The sequence below is a fragment of the Taeniopygia guttata genome, chromosome 5 (assembly GCF_048771995.1).
Source record: "Taeniopygia guttata chromosome 5, bTaeGut7.mat, whole genome shotgun sequence".
Lineage (NCBI taxonomy): Eukaryota > Metazoa > Chordata > Aves > Passeriformes > Estrildidae > Taeniopygia > Taeniopygia guttata.
In genome coordinates, this window is record NC_133030.1 from 19,043,964 (window position 1) to 19,062,678 (window position 18,715).

An 18,715-nucleotide genomic window follows, 5' to 3' on the forward strand; every position below is an offset into this window, starting at 1 on the left:
CTCTGACTGAAGTTTCCTGAGGTTAAGCCAGTTATTTGTTTTTCCTCTGGCAGAGCAATTTGGAGGCCTCTATTATCAGCAAGGACCAAGTTAGCTCGCACCCATTTTAGAGCTTTGCCATGGTTACCTGATAAGAGTGTGAAAGTGACAGAATAGATCCCGTTCTCCTTTTGCGCCTCTCCCCCTTCTGTGTATGTTATGTCCACCTGGAACTTCACTGGCTTCTGGAAGACAGCAGGACCTCCTGTGGACTTATATTCTGCACGGAAACTTGTCTGTGAGATGACACTGTGACTGAGACTTGGGATCTGAAAGAGGTTGGTAGAAGAAGATAGTAGAACCAGTGCTGAAGGGAAGAAATCTGAAAAATTCCATTTATAACAACACACATTTCCAGAATGAGTAACATTTGCTAGATTTGCTTCTGGTCTTGAATTTTTAATGTACAGTGCTCTTGTGAAACCAGTAAAAGCATAGGTTGCTGGGCACCACAGAGGTGCCTAGATCTAAATTTAAGGGTTGAATATTGGTGGAATACCCAATGCACTTATGAATTTACACATGTTACTAAACTTCATACAGTCAGTCTTTCTTTTCCTACTCATCCACCAGTTTTGAGAAATGCCTTTTGCTGAGCAAAAAGTGAGCGGGCAGAAAAGTCAGTGGGATATAAAACTGAATATAAAAAACACCTAAGTAGCCTGGTCTGATCTTGCAGCTGATCCTGTTTTGAGCAGGAGACCTTCTGAAGACCTTTCCATCTTCAGTTGCTTGGTGATTCTGTGATGTCAGATAGACATCAGGACACTTGAATTGCTTGGAACATCCACAGGGAAAGCATGCCTGCAAATAACTCACTCAAACTTCTATCAATATGTAAAAAAACTCTGATAAGCTATGTGACATCATCCAACATCTGTATATTCAGAACCACAGTGGAATTTCATAACTTCCTAATTTTCAAGCAGTTACCTTTCACACTTTCCTCCAAAACTTAACAACATACTCGTATTCCATTTATTGCTTCATAAAGGACCAGATTTAAAAAAACCCAAAAAATTACTTGGAAATCTGGTCTCTAACTTCTAGGAGGAAAATGAAGATGAGTTATTTGAGAAGCTGACTTTAAGGGGTTAATTAGCAGGCTATGACAATGCATTTAAGTTTGGATGTTGCTGTAAGAGACAAGTCACTGTTTTTGCCCACATGTCCCTATACCACACCTAAACCACACATGGGGTATACATATAGGATATATATACAGGATCACCAGTACAGAGAGTAGAACACGCTGCACAACAATACAAACCCAAAAGCACAGCTAAATGCATGAAATTGATACAGTAACATGACTTATAACCAACCTGGGATGGACACCAGTGTCTGATGCCCACTACTGTAATGCACTTACTCCTTGTGTGCTTGTACAGTTACAAGGGTTACAGCTGATTTTTTTGAAGAAGTTCATTGCAGAATCACAAAGACTAAAATGGAGTTCAGCATTTTGTGGAAAAAAAAATCAATATAACAAACTATATAAGAAATCAAGTTTCCTTTTAATTCTATTGGAAAAAGTCTAATTATGTTGTTGACTACCTTGAATTGAAAAATCTCTGAAATTACCTTTGCTGTGCTGACTTTTTCATCACTGGTACCTCTAGATAATGAGAACAAGAACTTTCTATAGGAAAAAAAGACAATTCCCCTCTGCTTTCTTCACATCTGCAACAACTGAAACTCTGGACACCAGAAGAAATTACCCTTCTTTCTGCCATACAGCACTGAAGTGGGGATTTAAAGTAACAAATGCAGATGTAAGACAGGCCTTTTGTCTGGCTGAAGTGGTGGAGGGCATACCCATCAAAGGGAGACCCAATCTGCTGCCCAGCCGGTGACTGTAAGGCTGATTTGACAAAGCAGCAAATCACTGTCTTGATACTGTGCCAGCAGTGTGCTCCACTGCTGAGGAATTCCAAACTCTGGCAACCTGGAGGCCTTGCCAAGAAGGCTGAAATCTTTTCTCACCTTAGAGAGTATTATCTAGAGTCAGTAATTCACATACAGTCCTATGCAGGCCACGTAAATTAAATCCACAGAGGATGCTTTTGAAGGAGCAGAGCCCCTGTCCAGTCACATTTGGCACATCAAGTGACCAGTGAGTGATGCCTCCAAGAGGCAGCTGGGGTGACTCACCGAGAGGAAAGCGTGGACTATATCAGCCTTAATGGAGCTTAATGGTTTGTCCTTAATGACCACAAAAATCTGTTCTTCTTTCTCCAAGTTGATGAAGTTACCGAACCAGGATTTTTTGGCAAGCCTGATGTGATGAAAAGAAAGAGATGTTTAGAATGCGGAACTATTTCTTATTTCATACACGCCCCTAGCTAGAAAAAATATGAAAAAACACATGAAAAAGTTTTGATGACACTCCAGATGTGATGGTATTACTACTAATAAGTGAGAAATAGTATCAGAGAACATCCAGAACGACATTTCACTTGGTGAAAACCGATGAAATGACAGACCACACAGCCTAGGTCTGGCAGTATGTGTCAGCAATAATGAAAAATCAGGAGCAAGGGTAACTCTTCTAACTGAGCCAACATACCAGCGAATACTGCATATACAACATACATATAAATCAGGGGACACATTTCTGGTTTGCCTCCAGGGATGTCTCCATTTCTTGTGACAACATGCAGATCCGGGCAATATAAAGATTTAAGTTCCTTCCCACCCAATTTCAACTCCTTTGGAAAGATGCTTTCCCGAAGGTGTCCTGTACAATCACAAGACCTTGCTTGTTGAAGCAAGCTGTAGATTTCACTGGAGCTCCAAACTACCAGTGAGTGAAATGCACATTTATGCAAGGCCAGGACTAAGACTGTCCTGTTCATTAGTCCCATTCAGGGTGTCTGTATAGTGGGTGAGCTCTGGCCAGTCTACAAAGGAATGAATTTTAAGTATTAAGAAAGGAGATAACAACATCATGCAAGACACAGTTCAGGCTTTCCATTGACAACAGTTCAGCTCCTCAGTGTGTTCCAGCATCAGACAGTGGTTTCATCGTGAAACGAAATTGCTCTGTTTTTTCACAGTGATCCTATCAGCAAACGTTTGATTTTGCTTATTGTTTAACCATTTCAATGCACTTCATTGACATTGGCTTTTAAGTTAAACAGGCTAAAGGAAGAATGCAGGGACATGAATGTTAATGAGAGACACTATCCAGACCTGAAAGTAGCATCTCTGACAGGTGTGGTTTTGTGAGGAGAAAAGCTGTCAGCTGTGAGATGCAGCCAAAGACTTGCTAGACCAAACTAAATCCAGGGAAAACCACACCTGAATCAGCCATATTCTAGTAGGAAAGAATTCAGCATGAAAATGACAGAAATGTAAAGACCTGCCACCAAGAGACTGCCTTTTTTCTCCTTTACAGCATACTTTATAACACCAAATCCAGTTTGCAGTATGGCAAGCAACAGGGTGGACCATCCATCCCTCAGTGGAAGAGGACAAGCTCTCCAGACAAGGAGAGCCATCCGCAAAAGGGATTACTACACACCAGTTTTCCAGCAGAGCAATAAACAGCTGGAGCAAGCTGATAGCAGCCTCAATTTCTGTGGCAAAGTGAGGCAGAGGAAGGACAGAGGCTAAGAGAGAGAGGAGCAAACTAAAACTAATTTGAAGTCTAGGCCTTCAGGATAAAGAACAAGGCTTGACCTCAGCAGTGTCCAGGAATTTGCACTCATTCCCCATTCCAGAGTACTACATGAATTGTGCAGCTGTGGGCCCACTGCCCATTTAATGCACACAGCAGAAAGACCACAACTGGAAGAGCACTCAGCTGGGCAAATAATGATTTGCTTCATTTACTGCAGGCAACCAAAAATAAGAGCAGAGAAAGATTCACTTGCAATTTGGTTAAAACAGTGCCCCCCACTCAATTAAAGTGGGCTGGAAAACTGTCACTCCCTAAAATATTCATAGGCAGCTGTAAATAAGCCAGTGAGCCAGAGATTAGCATAGGGAGCAGTAAAGAGAAAGGGCCTCTCATTTAAACGGTCGTTAAGGAGCCAGGGTTAGAGTGAGAAAGAAAATTACATACCAATTAGCTCATGTGTCTCTCACACACCACAACAACTCTGCAAGCCCCTGGAGAGCTGGGGCAATAGCTCCCTGCATGTAAGGGGTCTGTGCTCATTAGTAAATTAGCACCTGGTTATCCATCTAAAACGGCTGCTGGTCTTAGGCTTGGATGTATCATCATCTGAACTGGGGCTGGCTGGATGGACTCCAGGGGCCAAGGGGAAGCATGGGCCTGGAAAAGTGTGCTTATTTAATTACAGGTCTGCCATCTTAAAATATGGCATTTCATTTCTGTATTTTCACTAATGGTTTTGCTGGCCCTTATAGGTCTCTTAACAAGCACCTTGTCTCGTAACAAGGGCCCAGAACATTGGGAGTTTTTCCCCCTCTCAACATGGTCTGGAGTCTCCAGAATCCATCTGGGCTCTTTTCCTTGGTGAGGTTATCACCAGTAATAGCGAGTCTGGAAGATTCACTGCTAGCCTGGGCTATGCTCCAGCTTGTAAATCATTTGAATTCACTAAAATAATTTTGCTGGTGTCACATAAGACAGAATAGATGCCAGTGGCCTCTCCTGCTTCTGTAATGAGAAGAATCAAGACACAGCACATATGCACTGGCTTTTCTCCCCGAAACTGGCAGAACTAGCTGTACTCATACAGCTAGGGAATAGGTCCACTGAGAAGAGGGGACAGTTTGGAGTAAAATTACACAAGAAAGCCTCTTCTCCTCTTAGAGGGCATTAAGTACTACTAACTTGGGTTAAAATGCATATGAATCCTCAGCACCCTGAATGACATGCTCTAGCATTTCTCAAGATCAGGCTGTAAGCAGAAAAAAATGCACTTAAATTAAGAGTCTTCTCTTACCAAGGCAAATTTCTTAAAGGGGGAGTGAGATAGGAGGTATGTGGGGGAGGCTGGGTATGTAATTACACTAGGAAATCCAATCAGGTGTCCAGTTGATGAAAAAGCAAAGAAAGTAGCATGAAAATAGAGGCTGGTGCTTTATTACTTCACACCAAAATTTCTCACTCTTATAATGTTGTTCTTTTTCCTACTTTTAGAGTGCCTGACCATGTAGCTTTCTGTGCTCCCTCTCTGTCTCTGAGCACATGGATCAGTAACCTCCACAGGTTTACCCGCCTGGCATAAATAAGCAGAATTTCTACTCAAGCAAATGGAGCTTTGCAGGTTTAAAGCAGCTGGAGCTAAGTCTCTTTAAATGTCATCCTAACACATTTTCTAGGGCTTTTTCACATGAGAAAGAACAGCATTACCCAGACATGTCAAAGTGTATTACTTAATCATCAGGTCTGTTAAATGAATGGCAGGCATTGCTGCACCAGACAGAGCTAGGACATGTATTTATCACTCAACCCATGAGGTCAGTACAGCTCTTGATAAGGATATCTTATTTCTTACAGAAAAGAAGAAAATATGGTAAAAAATAAGATATGCGGAAGTGGGCACTGAGCAAAAGACATATATCACTAAAATATAATCTAGTTCATTAGTTTTTATGACTTTTATTATGTTTACTGCAGGGTGCAGCCCAATTGAACTCATTAATTTGGCAATTATACAGAAAAAGAAAAGAGGGCCTTAGGCTTTGACTTGCATCCAAACTACCTCAAATGATAGGCACTATTTCTCTCCACCAGCTTTTAAAGAGTGAGTGGGAAGCAGGGAAGGCGATAAATTAACAGCAAAACTTCTACCAACATACATGCAATGAAGAGAAGAAATTTAATTCTAAAGGCTTTCTGTTTTAATGGCGTTAAAAACATGTGAGTATTGTATATTTCTGGGATAATGATGTGCCAGTTTTATGAATCTGTCTCATGCCTCTCTCTTAGTAAATGCTGGAAAATGTTGAAAACACAGTATATTCCATTTTTTTTCCTGGATACCTTTACTAATCCCTACTTCTCCCTCTCCTGAAGTATTTATCCCTCATTCTGCAGTCTTTATCCCTCATTCTGCAGTAGAGTGTCCATCTCACACCTGATAAAAGCCAGGTCTGGGGGCAAGTTGTGACGACAATACCACTGTCACCATTTACAAAACTTTAAGCTCAAAATTCCCATCCAAAACTCATGAATATTTCATACAAGTCTCTTAACAAGAGGCCAAATTGCCTTGGTTGGCAGGCTAAGTCTATGGGCATTGGGTGCACAAACACAAGCTGTGAAAATAAAAAGGAATAATTTGGCATCTGTTGCATATTAGGAAGTGTTTGGAGCAGTACTCTGGCAGGAACTTCCAAACCTGCCATGCAGTGATGCACATTTGTGCAGTGAAATGGTTGAAATGTACACTGACTTTAAGGAATGAGCCTGGTGAATATGAAACAGCTTCTCCACGTCCCAGTACTGCTGCCTAGAATTAACACTGCATTTACTCTCGCAGCCAAAAATCCCTCTGAATTATCTTAGCAGAGCCTCCTGCATGCTATCTTGAGGATGCAAACTCTCCTGTACTAAATGGAAGACTTTTTGGTGCACAGTTAGTGCCAGTATAAGCCACTGATTAGCCTCTCCAGTCCCAAAGAGCAATCTACTTGACAACCAAATGAATGAAGAGAGAAGAAACAAGTTACAAACCCAGCAAATTCAGCAAGCCGTGAGAAAATAACGTGGTTATGGGAGACTGTTTCATCATCTGTTGACCCCCATTGCTTTACTGAGGTACAGATTTTATGCAGGGTCCTCATCAAAAGAATAATTTCACATCTCTATCCCACCCACAGGACAACAGATTACAAACAGATACTGATCCAGAACAGAAATATGTCAGCTTATGACATTCAGGCCAGGAAACGACACTGGTATTTGGTGGAAAAAAAGGCAAAGTACTTACTCTGGGGATGATTCTGGGGTTAAATTAGACATCTCTTCTGGTGTAGGTACTGCTCGTGCATGGACAGCCAGAGAGAGGGAGGGAGAAAAGAAATATGATTCAGTACACCTTCCATTTTCATCTTGCACACCAATGAAACAATTCTGCACTTGCTCGCATTTGCCCATTGCCTCTGCAGGCTAATTCTGACATTTAAATGCTGGTCATATGTCTCTAGAGCTTGGCATCTAAACAAGTGCTGTATTTCAAGGCTCACCCTACCCTTAGGTCATTAGGTAATCTTGCACTGTCTTCAGTGGTTTCTGGTCCAGACCCAAGCACACTGTGCCAATGCAACTCTGTTGCCATCGCCTCAAGGCTCAGCTGGACACAGCTCAGTCACTGCTGCAATTCTCTGCAGCTCTCTGACCACCTCAGAGACAATGGCACTGACCATCACAGCTCAAAATCCAATTATACCATGGCTGTAATCCTCCCTTCCCATGGGATCACATCCTGGTACCCTGGAAAACCAGACGGTGTTGGAATAGCTGCTGCTGATGTCCAAGGATAAGATATGTGACTTTGGGTGCCCTTTGCTGGCATGCAAAAAATGCATTTACACCTGGAGCCCAAGGAATAAAATTTTGCACATCTCAACACTCTAGAGACTTAGAAAACTGAAGTAGGCCAGCAGATATGAAACCACTGATTGTATTAAGGAAATTTTTGCACCAATTACCAAAGGAGGCAAAAAAAAGCATTAACCAAGATCAAAAAAGCTGTGCTTCAGAAAGACAATTTCAGCCTATTGCCTCTGGCTGTCTTTTTTTTCAGCATAAGGCTCAGCCTGTGGCTGTGGAGAGGCAGTGGAGCACAGCCACAGGGGAAATGGCTGAGCCCTAGGCTCACTTGCAAAGCAAGTGAAGAAGCTTGAAGCTTGAAGAAGTGAAGACAGATTTATCTTCAGGTCTAAGAGCCACAACAGGGTTAGTAAGAGCTGCATAGCTGGAGTGTGGGCAGTGAAATGACAGAGCCTGATCACATGTGGGTTAGGGCTTGGCTGATGCTATTAATCTCATTTTCCACACCAATATTCAGTCCTTGGTACAGAGAATTTGCAGAGCCACAGACAGGCATGAAATTCCTGCTGAATATCTGCCCAAATCAGAACCACCCTGTACGTTTGGGTGAGTACTCACCTTGTAATTTCCGACGATGGAAGCGAGGAGACCCCAGGAAACTATTCTTGATGGAGTTGAGCCGTGTCCTCCAAGGCATTCCTCCAATGCTGGGGCTGGATGGTGGTGTTGGGTTGGGTGTGCCTGCTGGGCTCTCCTTTGGCGTATGAACAGGTGTCCCCTTGGGGGTAGGGAGGGGACTTCCCCTTGGAGAGGGGTGAGGGGTGACCTGTATGATGGGGATAGATTTGGTGCTTGGGTCAGTACTAGAAGGGAGTAATCTAACAGGAGACATAGGGTTGGTCTGCATTTTAGGAACAGCCAGCTGTGGGTTAAAGCCGGCAGCAGGCGAGCGGCCCTGAGCGTTCTGCACAGGGTTGTTCTGGGAAGAGGGGGCGCTGGTATTGCTGGCAGGGAGTGGGTTGGATTTAGTAGACTGGAGTGGTTTTTCAGCCAATTTGCTCTTGGATGGCAAAGTCTGCGTCTTTGGGTTGGGCTGAAGTGCTGGCTTTGGTTGGAGTACATGTCCAGGCCTGGAGGCGTTCCTACAAGCATCAGGGTCCAAGGAGACTTGGGGTCGGGGAGAGAAAGGGAGGTCGGAGGTCTGAGGGGGGATGAAGAACTTTCTGATAGGCTACGAGACAGACGCAGAGTGTCCATGCACATCAAAAACAGTGAAATACGCAAAGAGCGGGCGAGCAGAGAAAGGAAAGTCAGAAAAAAAATCCATCCGAGTCACAAGGATGCACCATGTCACAAGGAGACACAGGAGATGGAGGTGAAGGGGCAGTGGGGGGGAGGGATTTTGCAAAGAAACGAAAACAAACAAACAAACAAAAAACAAAAAAAAGACATGCAGTTAGCTGGGAACACAGCATATTCAACAACAGCAGCAGCGGCAGCAGCAAGAACAACAGTGTCATAACAGGCTTCATCATATTAACCAGTGTCAGCAAAGGAAAACAACAGAAAGAAAAGTACAAGAAAGGAACAAAGAAAATAAAAGAAAAAAAGAAAAAGAAAAAAACAAAACCAAAAAAGGAAAGTAACCAATAAAAAAAAAGAAGAGAGAAATGCCATCTCTCTGGGATTGTTCTGATTGCCCTGCAGTGAGAGAAGCACGATGCTGTAGGGAGGTGAGGAAAGGGAAGAAGAACCACTCAAGCCACAGACAAATTGAGATGTGCCAAGAAAGGGACCACCTCTTTCAGCTCCATGTGCCCGTATGCAAACCCAGTAGAGAGATGAGACTCAGAACAGGTGTGTGATACATACAGAGTGGCAGGGGATACACACAGTTACTGCACACACCAGTCAGAACCTCTTTCCTTCCTCTCTACCCCTGGCTGGGTAATGCACCAGTTGCAGCCACCCATTGCAGAAACAGGGGGAAAAGGGAGACTGATGCCCCCTGGGCACCCACTCTCCTCCCCTGATCTAGAAGGTTAAATTGCCCAGCCTTCACTTGGAAGCTTCAGAGCACACACCACAAGAAATATATGAACTCAGATTGGTGTTTGATTTTTAAACTGCTACAGCAAATACTTCAGTAAGGTCTGGTAGATTTATTTATCTGGGAAGAGATGATACTTTCCATCAGACTTTATGCTTCTCCTCCAACATCCCTCATTGCATTTGAAGGATAGTTTGATAATTGGAATTTCTGTCATAAAGTCTCAGCACTATTTGCCATTAAGTCCCAAGTCTAAGAAGAGGGTGGGGGGGAGCCATTGTTTTGCAAGACACAGTTAAAAATAAAAAAGACAAGCAAAGTTCATAATCCATCTCTGAGATATCAAAATGGGATTATGATTTTTTTTCCCAAACAGTAACATTTACATGTGTTAAGAGGTATTTTGGGAAACCATTCATACTTTGACAGCAAACAGCAATAGACAGACTTGGAAGGGTAGAAGCCTTTTAAGGGGTATTAGTGAGCTAAAAATCACATTTAAAACAACAACAAAAAAAAGTCCTTACAAATCATTGCTATTACCACCTTAGATAACAAGTACTGGAATAATTGTAAAAATAGAAACCACTACTCAAGATATTCAGCTTTGGTGTATCCTTTGATTACTACGAAGAATTACCTACAAAAAATTACACCATCACCATTATTATCACCTATACTTGACACCTAAAAGCCATAATCAAGAACTAACCAGACATACCATGTACATGTAACCTTCCCTCAAATCTCAGTCCAAGGTGAACACACTCACTAGGGAGTTTCCTTCCAGGGTGTGATGGATTAGCACAATGTTGCCAATTTTTAAAAACGGTAGAAATGCATTTAACACTTATGTCTCTAAGTTGTTTGTATCAAAGTTTTGTGATTACTTCAAAGAACTTAGGGTTAGGCCACCAAAATTAAAGGAAAATCAGTACATCAAAATATTTGTATTACTATTGGGATTGTAAAGTTAAACTAAAGTCTGCCATGTTGCTAAATTGTCATTGTCAATGAGCAAGGAAGGGGAACAGATGAGGAAAGTGTTTCATTTTCATGTGGAAGTCACTATCAGCATCTGACTATTAACTATTTGCAAATGATACTGATAGATGTCATTAACTCAGACTGTTAATTGCAAGTATTTCCTTGCAATTTTCCTGTCTTACATGTATGATGGCTTGAGAAGCAGATTTGAAAGAAATAAAGTATGATTCAATTCCTTCTTAAGCCATTAAGAATCTGAAGAGGCACCCTTAATTACCACATATTTAATAATGAAGTGAAGAACAAGATTAGGTCTCAATTTCAGCTGGTGCAATGTGGAACACCATTAGCAAGATATTGTGAAATTTGACAACTTTTATTTGCTGAATTCAATTTCTCATAGAACTGAACCTAAGCAGTGCAAAAAGTGAAAGGTATATTTGTTTTTTAAAGTATGTTCTCTTTCAATAATCTAAGGTGCTATTAGAAACATAGGTAAGGATGTTAAAAAAATTATGATTTTTATTCCAACATTTCCTTTTAAGACTCAGATGTGATCAGCATTAATATCGTTATGATCTGCTGAAAATGCCACCTGATTGCTAAATCCCTTTGAAGACTATTTAATCAACTGCCTATTAAGTAATAATGGTAAGATACAGCAACTATGGGATCTTGTCAAACTTACTCTTTGATGTTGTCCTACTGAGATGTCAGAAATTGATCCCAAGAGATCAATTAATGAAATCAAGATTTAGGTTTGCTTCACTGGATGCTTATTTTGTGCACAAAACTGTTTCCATGCTCTTTTCCAGTACATTTTGCAGTAGCATAAGAGTTCTCAGACCTCTGCTCCATTTCACTGGCAACCAGGAGTGCCAGTGCAGAAAGAAGGAAATGGATTTTCACTGGTCCCTAGGACTTTAAAGACATAGAGGAGACCACAAGAACACTTATGCTGATTTCAAAACAGGATAACAACTGGCAGGAGCCCAAAATAAGTTTCAGAAAGTAATTCAATCAAGCAAAGTGCTGGAAGCTTTACTAGACTATAAACTTAGAGCTGACAGTGTGTCTTTATTCACAAGAATTACACAGAATCTTAGGGTGGAACTGCAATTTCAAATACTTGGAATACTGATGTTATCTTCATATATCTGACAGTAGATCCATGGATGTATCTATACCCTAAGACATGGACTATATAAATTTCTAATAGGGGATAGCATCTTCTCATCAAGTTATGGGGAGTATGTAAAAATCCTCCAGAGACTCTGGACTGTACATTTAAGTAGCATGCACTGTCACAGCCCAAGACTAGATTCTTGTTAGGCACTGCAGTCTTAAAGTGACTTAGCTGACCTTTTTAAGCACTAGGAATACTCACTTTTATCCCTAAAGAAGTTAACAAGAGGAGGGAGGCCTCTCTCATTGCATTTAGAAACTGTTACAACCTCACAACAAATGTACTATCAAGCATGTCCTGTACTGGCTGAGTATCAGTATTTAGTTGACTGCATGCTTAAAAAGGGCGTGTGAAAGTATTGTAACCTTGTTGATAGGGATTTCAATATTTCTTACTCATCCTAGTCAGTCGACTTCTTACTTTCCTTTTAAATTTCCTAGCCCTCAAATTTGTGTAATTTATTTTCTCTGATTTCCTAATGTGAGCTATTCTGAGGCAAACAGAAGATAACCAGCATCCTTTGGTGCTTTACTGTGACTTAATTGAAGGCAGCTGTGAAATGGCTCCTGATCATTTGGTCTGAAACCAGGCTATATGCAGACCTCAGCTGGATATGGAGTGTTTAGTCATAGCAATGTTATTCTGTGTGCTTAGGAGACTGAAAAAGGGCAGGGGCACAGTGAGATCCCTGCTAACAGTGCAGGGAAAATGTAAGAGAAATTCTCCCCCTGCATTTGTAAGTAACATTTCCCTCACCACCCATGAAAATTTACAAGCTGCCAAGGAAAAGCAAAACATCCCAGCTAAGAGCCACAGCTCTGGCGCAACAGATGTCAAAAAGCACCAAGCATGTGTGAATGGATTGGACCAACAGATCTTGAAGCAACACCACTTACCCTTGGACTGCTGAGAGGACTGGTGGAGAGCCCAGACGATGCTCCGCTGATTGACCGAGACCTGAATGGACACAACAAGGAAACATCCCTCAGAAAACGAGACAAGTAACAACCCTGAACACCAGCCACCACAGGCACAGGCATGAAGTGAGGAGGAGGAGGGAGGCTGTCACTGGAAAAGGACACAACTCTTTCCTTTTCTTTCCTTTCACTATCGTCATGTTTTTCATCAAACCAAAGACATGCTGTTGCTCAGGGAGAACACTATAATCCCTTTCAATTAAGGCAGTTGCTACTTTCTTTTTGGTCATCAAGCACATGGAAACTACTAGGTCTGCTCTGTGCAAGTTGAACAGCTCAATTCAAAAGGATGGTGAAGACAATCATACTCGTGCAAAGAATTCTGTTTTGCACAGTGCTGGCAGTTACAAAATGAGACTTTCTCAGTCACAAGCAACATGGAAAAGCACCATGTGTACAAAGCACAAAGGTAGGGAGTTCTTCCAGATAATAATTAAAACCCCAAGTCCCCTTGACTCAAGCACACAATCATTTCTTATGTGATGACTTCCCACTGAAATCAAAGATTGCATTGGCTTAGCCCTTTCCAGCTTCTCACGGATGGATTTCAAATCTTTGCCCTCCAGTGAGAATACTTGCTTCTGCATTAAGCAAGCCAGATCTTCTCTGTGGATAATGAGTTCTGCTTTTGTTGATGACTTTACTAATATCAAAATTACAGCTCAGGTGCCCCCAGAAAGAGGCCAGTCAAGGAGGAGTGAACTGTCCTATCTGCTGACAAGGTCACTTATACTGTTAATGGTCTTATGCTGTCCAGCAAAGGCCACCTATGGAAAATGTTAGCTGCTGACAATAAAATGTGCAAATGTGCTATGCTAAGCATGGTGGAAGAGCAGACAGGCCAGACTGCACAAACATTTCAGCAGAGGAAGTTCCTAGGAGGAGGTCTGCCCTGCAGGAAAAAAACCCACACCTTATGAGTGACTATACAGGAGAGAGCCCTAGAGGCAGCTGCTTTCTATCCTTTTTAAATAGAAAGAAAGTTTTCTTGAAGACTGAAACATCTCACAGGAGAGAATTTGACTAAGAACCTATTTATTCAACAACCACCACGAAGCAATATCTCAATATAGCAAAACTACCAATGTTGCCTTCCTATAATAACCTACCTATAACAAGAGCCATGAAAGCAATACTTGCCTTCAGGTAACAAACATGAAAAGGTGAAATTCCTGTAGAAAACTGAGTGTATGAGTGTGTGTGGTGCATTATGTGTCTGTATTTACACACATGTATATTAAAAATTTATATAGGTCAGATACTTGATGTCAGCTTATACATAAGAATATAAAACAAATTTAGACCATAAACAGTATCAGTTTACTCTCTTCAGCTGTTTTAGAACAAAACAGAAAAATGGTCTCTAAAATAGCCTCCTAGACATATATTATTAAGTAAGTTTATGTAGCAGAATTCTTTAAAAATAAGTGAACTGCAAAAGATGGGAGTATTTCCAAGGAAAGAATACGCTATAACTGAGCACAATGGCAGGTTCTGTTTCTTCTACTTATATCTTCTGCCCTGATGATTTTCTTTGTATACCATTGCAGTTTGTCCCTCACACTAAGTAGGTGAAAACTAGAAGCTCACTCACAGCACATTTTTTTGGCCAGATCAAATCTCAACTGGCACCATGAAAATCTGGGGCACTCATTCTATGCAGAAAATTCCCACTTAGGTTTTTTTCTTGTACCCTGATGTAATCTGCCCATCCTAGTGCAGCGGTAAAAAACTAGAGGCTCACTTTGGCATTTTTTTGTACTAGATTAAGCCTAAATTTGTACCATCAAGATCTGGGGCACTCATAAAGGTTTATGCAAAGTAATTTTAAGGGGAGAACTGTCTGCTCCACTTTCAAGACTACTGTATGTGCCTTTCCTGTAAGCGAAGTAGCTGACTGCACCACAGCTGTGTCGTGCAGATGGGAAGTCCATTTAGTTAAAATGTTCCTTGAATGAATCATCAGGAAAAGCTTCTTCCAAACCATGAATTACAAGAGGAGTGTATAGATTATTTTGGAAAAATGTGGAAGGCATTCAGGTGCCCAGAGATGTAGTTAAACACCAACTTAAAGGAGATGTTAACCACCAACTCTTAATTGTGGTGGGAACATCCTCTCTGACACTCACCTGAATTCCAGGACACTTGCTTAAAAGTTCCACTCTGCTATTTCCTTTTTGCAATCAGGTGTTTCCAACAGTCCTGAATTTTCACTTCCCAACCCCATTGCCTCTTATTTTTTTACAAAAATTATCACACACATGTATGGCAGAATATGGCAGTCCCCACCTCCCAGATCCCAGTTCTTTATTGGAAGCAATATTTGAAAAATAGTTGTGTACTGTGCTTTCATCCAGCCTAGGAGCCTGAGGCAGGGGACATAAGAGAGAGTTAGTATGAAATCCTCCTGGAAATGCATTCAGTATCCACATGATTTCTATTGAACAAGATTTATTTCTGCTGCTGATTTACATGCAAAATATGTAAGAAGTAAAGTAGGCCCTATAGCAAACTTCAGTTTGTCCACACTGGAAATTGTATATAGGAGCAGAGGAAAAATTTAAAGAAGCCTGTGTTCAATTAAAGTATAGGGGTGAAAAGAGAGATACACATTTTCAGAAGTCTTCCTCCTTTACCAGAAAGTGGTAGTATATGATATGACACCAAGATTGAGGAGATTTTCCTTGCATCTTTCTCAATTTAACAAATCTCCCATAATTTACCTTTACAAGTGGGGTATGAGTCTCAAGCTAGCTATAAAACTCAGTACCATGACCTACTATGTGGTTCTGTACTACAGTACAAAAAGTGCTAACAAGAAAAAATGACAGATTTGTCCCTCTCATCAAGATCATTTCAACTAAGCAATGCTGTAATTCAGTTTGTAAAAAAATAAAACAATCACATGCACTGCTCCTGTATCTCAGAGTCAGGTGGACAGAACTGGGACAGGGCCAAAAGAAAGGAATGAAAATGCTTCATTATGCTTAAATGCTGTAATGAAAGAACAGGAATTTAAATTTTTAGCCCTCTCACCAGAAAATGGAAGTTTGAGAGGCCCTACAGGCAGAGTGTGGAAAGAGGTACGACATCATCTCCATGGCTATGCAATAAATTTATTTAGTGAGAAGTATTAATTAGTGAGTAACCTCCTAAGAGTCTTTACAGGCATTAAACTTTGCTGGAAGTATTAAATCTATAATTATTCCAATAACTTAGTACTAAATGCAACAATCCAGGAAACTGTGAACACTGTGTGTGACTCATTTTGCTCTGTGTTTTGCATTCCTGTATGCTTGTGCATTAACTCAATGGAAGTCATCAAAAGGTTGTTGAAAATACAAGCTGGAAAGACAGTGCAGTTGCTCAGATAAAGAGCATTCCCTCAAACACAACTGCCAGATTTAGAGACCCAAGAAGAGACTCTTTACTGACACTGTTGTTTTGACGAGCCTGGAGGGAGGAATTCAAAAACCCCAAAACATAAGGGAGGCAGACCCAAGGTTTAGGAGGGGGAAGATGCAGAGGGCACTCTAAACATAAGGTGGACATTGAGATCATTGCAGGCTATTCCTCCCATTCCACAGACTGACAATCACCCGGAGACAGCTGAGCTATGAAAGAGAGAGGCAAAGGACTGAAACGAAATGTGCGTGTATGGGCTGGAGTTTGTAGCTGTGATGATTTTATACCTTATCCAAACTATTTGATAATTCAAAGTGTCAAAGTTGAAAGGTACTTAATTTTAAAGTAATTTTGTACTCATTTTAGCCAGCTGCTAAAGGAAGAGGAAGCCATGCAAGGCCCAGTTCATGTCAGAGCAGTGTTCCGAAACTGAGGGGCTTGAATCCAGTTTCCAGCTGGTTTCAGAGAATGCAGAATTTCCTGAGAGGCGCACGGCTGAAGCCTGACAATGCTGAGGTACAGACAGAGAGAAACAGGAGACAGGAGAGTACAACTGGCCTGCTAACTGCACTGCACATGTAGCACATGTACAGAGCATCTCTCCAACACCCTTCTCTCAGATCTGCTCCCAAATGCTTTAAACAGTGCCCCTGCTAGGACACACCAGTAGAACACAAAGGCTTCACAGCATTAATTTAACACTTAGGTCAGATTTGGCATTTGCTTCTTCTTTGAATAACCATCTCCTAGAACTTTTTCTTACAATCCAAGGCAAGTTTGTTATGCCGTTGCAGTCCCAGCAGAACTTGCTTTCATAGCACAGTTTTACCAGGATGCTGAATACAGCCTCTTAGCTGGTCAAGCTGGAGCCATGCTTCCGAGAAGGGGAGCCTGCAGCATGCATGCAGCGTGCAGTGATGCATCAGACTTGTGTCCCTGGGTGAAATGCCTTAGAAATTTTGAATTGGTTTGATTCCATCTCTGGTTTTGAAAGTCATTCCAGAAAATACCTAGCCAACCTCTTACTTGCTTCAAGCATGAATTGGGTGGAATCTGATACTCCTCTTTCCTTGCTCACTCAAAGCCAAAAAAATCTAAACTGAAACTTCAGGGTATGAGACCCCTGACAATGACCTGAATTAACATGCAAGAGGTGATCAGTCAGGCTGTGTTAAATTTCATCATTCTAACTTTTGGGTGTCTGAAAGGTACAAACTGTGCTTCCTCACCCCCTGATTCAGGGAATATGTATAGAATACCTTGGATGTTCCACTGTCTTACATTTCTAACCATGCAAATAACACTGTGACAGCTCTTACTGGGAATACTCATGCTTGAGTCAGAAGATCTGCTCATGGTAACAACCACTTGTAAGATGAAGCCTTACACAGAGTACAGAGGAAGAAGTGCAGGTGTTGGTAACACACTTCTTTTCAGCCCATACAGATGGTGATGTTGAATAGCAGCACCCTCCTTAATTGGCCAATTATACTAAAGTTCCATTTATAAATGGTCTGGAAAAAATTAACAGATATTGAAGCATGCTGCAAACATGAGAAGTAAATGTTACTGGTGCTAATTAGCTTTCTCAATGTGTACCCTCTCAATAAGTTTTTACTGTAGTCTGTAATGATCTATTATAATGGCTTTATTAAATCATTTATTAATATAATATTATCCTTCTCTTAAGTATTTATAAATGGAACTTTAATTTGAAGCATGATTGCATTCTTAGCTGTACCTATACTGCCTTTATTGAAAATACAGGGCTTTGAAGATATATCTGTCTCTAGGACCATCTGTCCACCTCTTAAGAAAACATATTCTAAAAAGAGAGGGAATACCCAGCATTTTTTTAATAACACAGATGAGATTCAGTTTCATTAAAAAAAAAATAAAAAGAAAAAGAGGAAAACTGCATAATTAGGATCCAAATTAACTGCAAAATAGCAAACAGATACAAAAATGCTAAACAGAGAATGGGTTTCTTTCTCAGAACGTGTCTGGTATCTGCACAGTGGTCTGAGGATAGTTTTCTGTGCCCACAGACATTGAAATAGAGGGACAAATAAGAGAACAAAAAAGAACCCAAAAGTAAATTATATGGAGTGTGACTCCAACATAAAAGCACACAAACACACATAAAAGCACCAAAAATGCTTCTTCCCACGTCTCTCTCTCTCTCTCCCTGCTGTAAAGCCTCAGTCACTGAAGCATATCAACCTGTGCTGTATTTGGAAATCGCAAATGAAAAGTTCCTCTACAAAGTTACAACAGGTCCCGCAAGAGGAATAATCCAAAACTAGAGCTTACCCCAATGGATCAGCACTCGCCATCCTCGGAAAGGGAAAATAAAGAGAGAGGGAGAGAGAGAAAGAAAGAGAGAGGGGTGTGGAGGCAGGTGGAGAGAAGAGTAGGAAAAGCAGAGTGAAATACTGTTCGGAGAACTGAGCGGTCATAATCATTGCCACCGGTGCCTAAGTCTTTCCAGAGACCAGGAACACTAGGGGGACAGTTTCATTGACCAGAAAACAACTTTTTTTCCCACTCACATATTGCAGACACATCCAACTTTGGTACTGGGGAATATGGACAGG

The 18,715-nt window shown here is 41.2% G+C and overlaps 1 protein-coding gene across 23 annotated transcripts in view; it reads right to left on the reverse strand.

Annotated features, from left to right (window-relative positions):
• The window catches only part of BRSK2 (BR serine/threonine kinase 2), a 303,186-nt gene that overhangs the window by 23,204 nt on the left and 261,267 nt on the right, over window positions 1-18,715 (reverse strand). For 11 of the 23 annotated variants that reach the window (XM_072929773.1, XM_072929770.1, XM_030274017.4 and 8 more), the window contains 5 exons: window positions 12,633-12,693; window positions 8,132-8,339; window positions 6,951-6,999; window positions 2,194-2,317; window positions 128-308 (listed from right to left, as the gene is read on the reverse strand). In XM_072929773.1, coding sequence (XP_072785874.1) covers window positions 128-308; window positions 2,194-2,317; window positions 6,951-6,999; window positions 8,132-8,339; window positions 12,633-12,693 — 623 coding nt within the window. Of the gene's footprint in view, window positions 1-127; window positions 309-2,193; window positions 2,318-6,950; window positions 7,000-8,131; window positions 8,745-12,632; window positions 12,694-18,431; window positions 18,456-18,715 lie in introns of all 23 variants that reach the window. The other 12 variants (XM_072929774.1, XM_072929772.1, XM_072929771.1 and 9 more) reach the window with 2 other exon arrangements.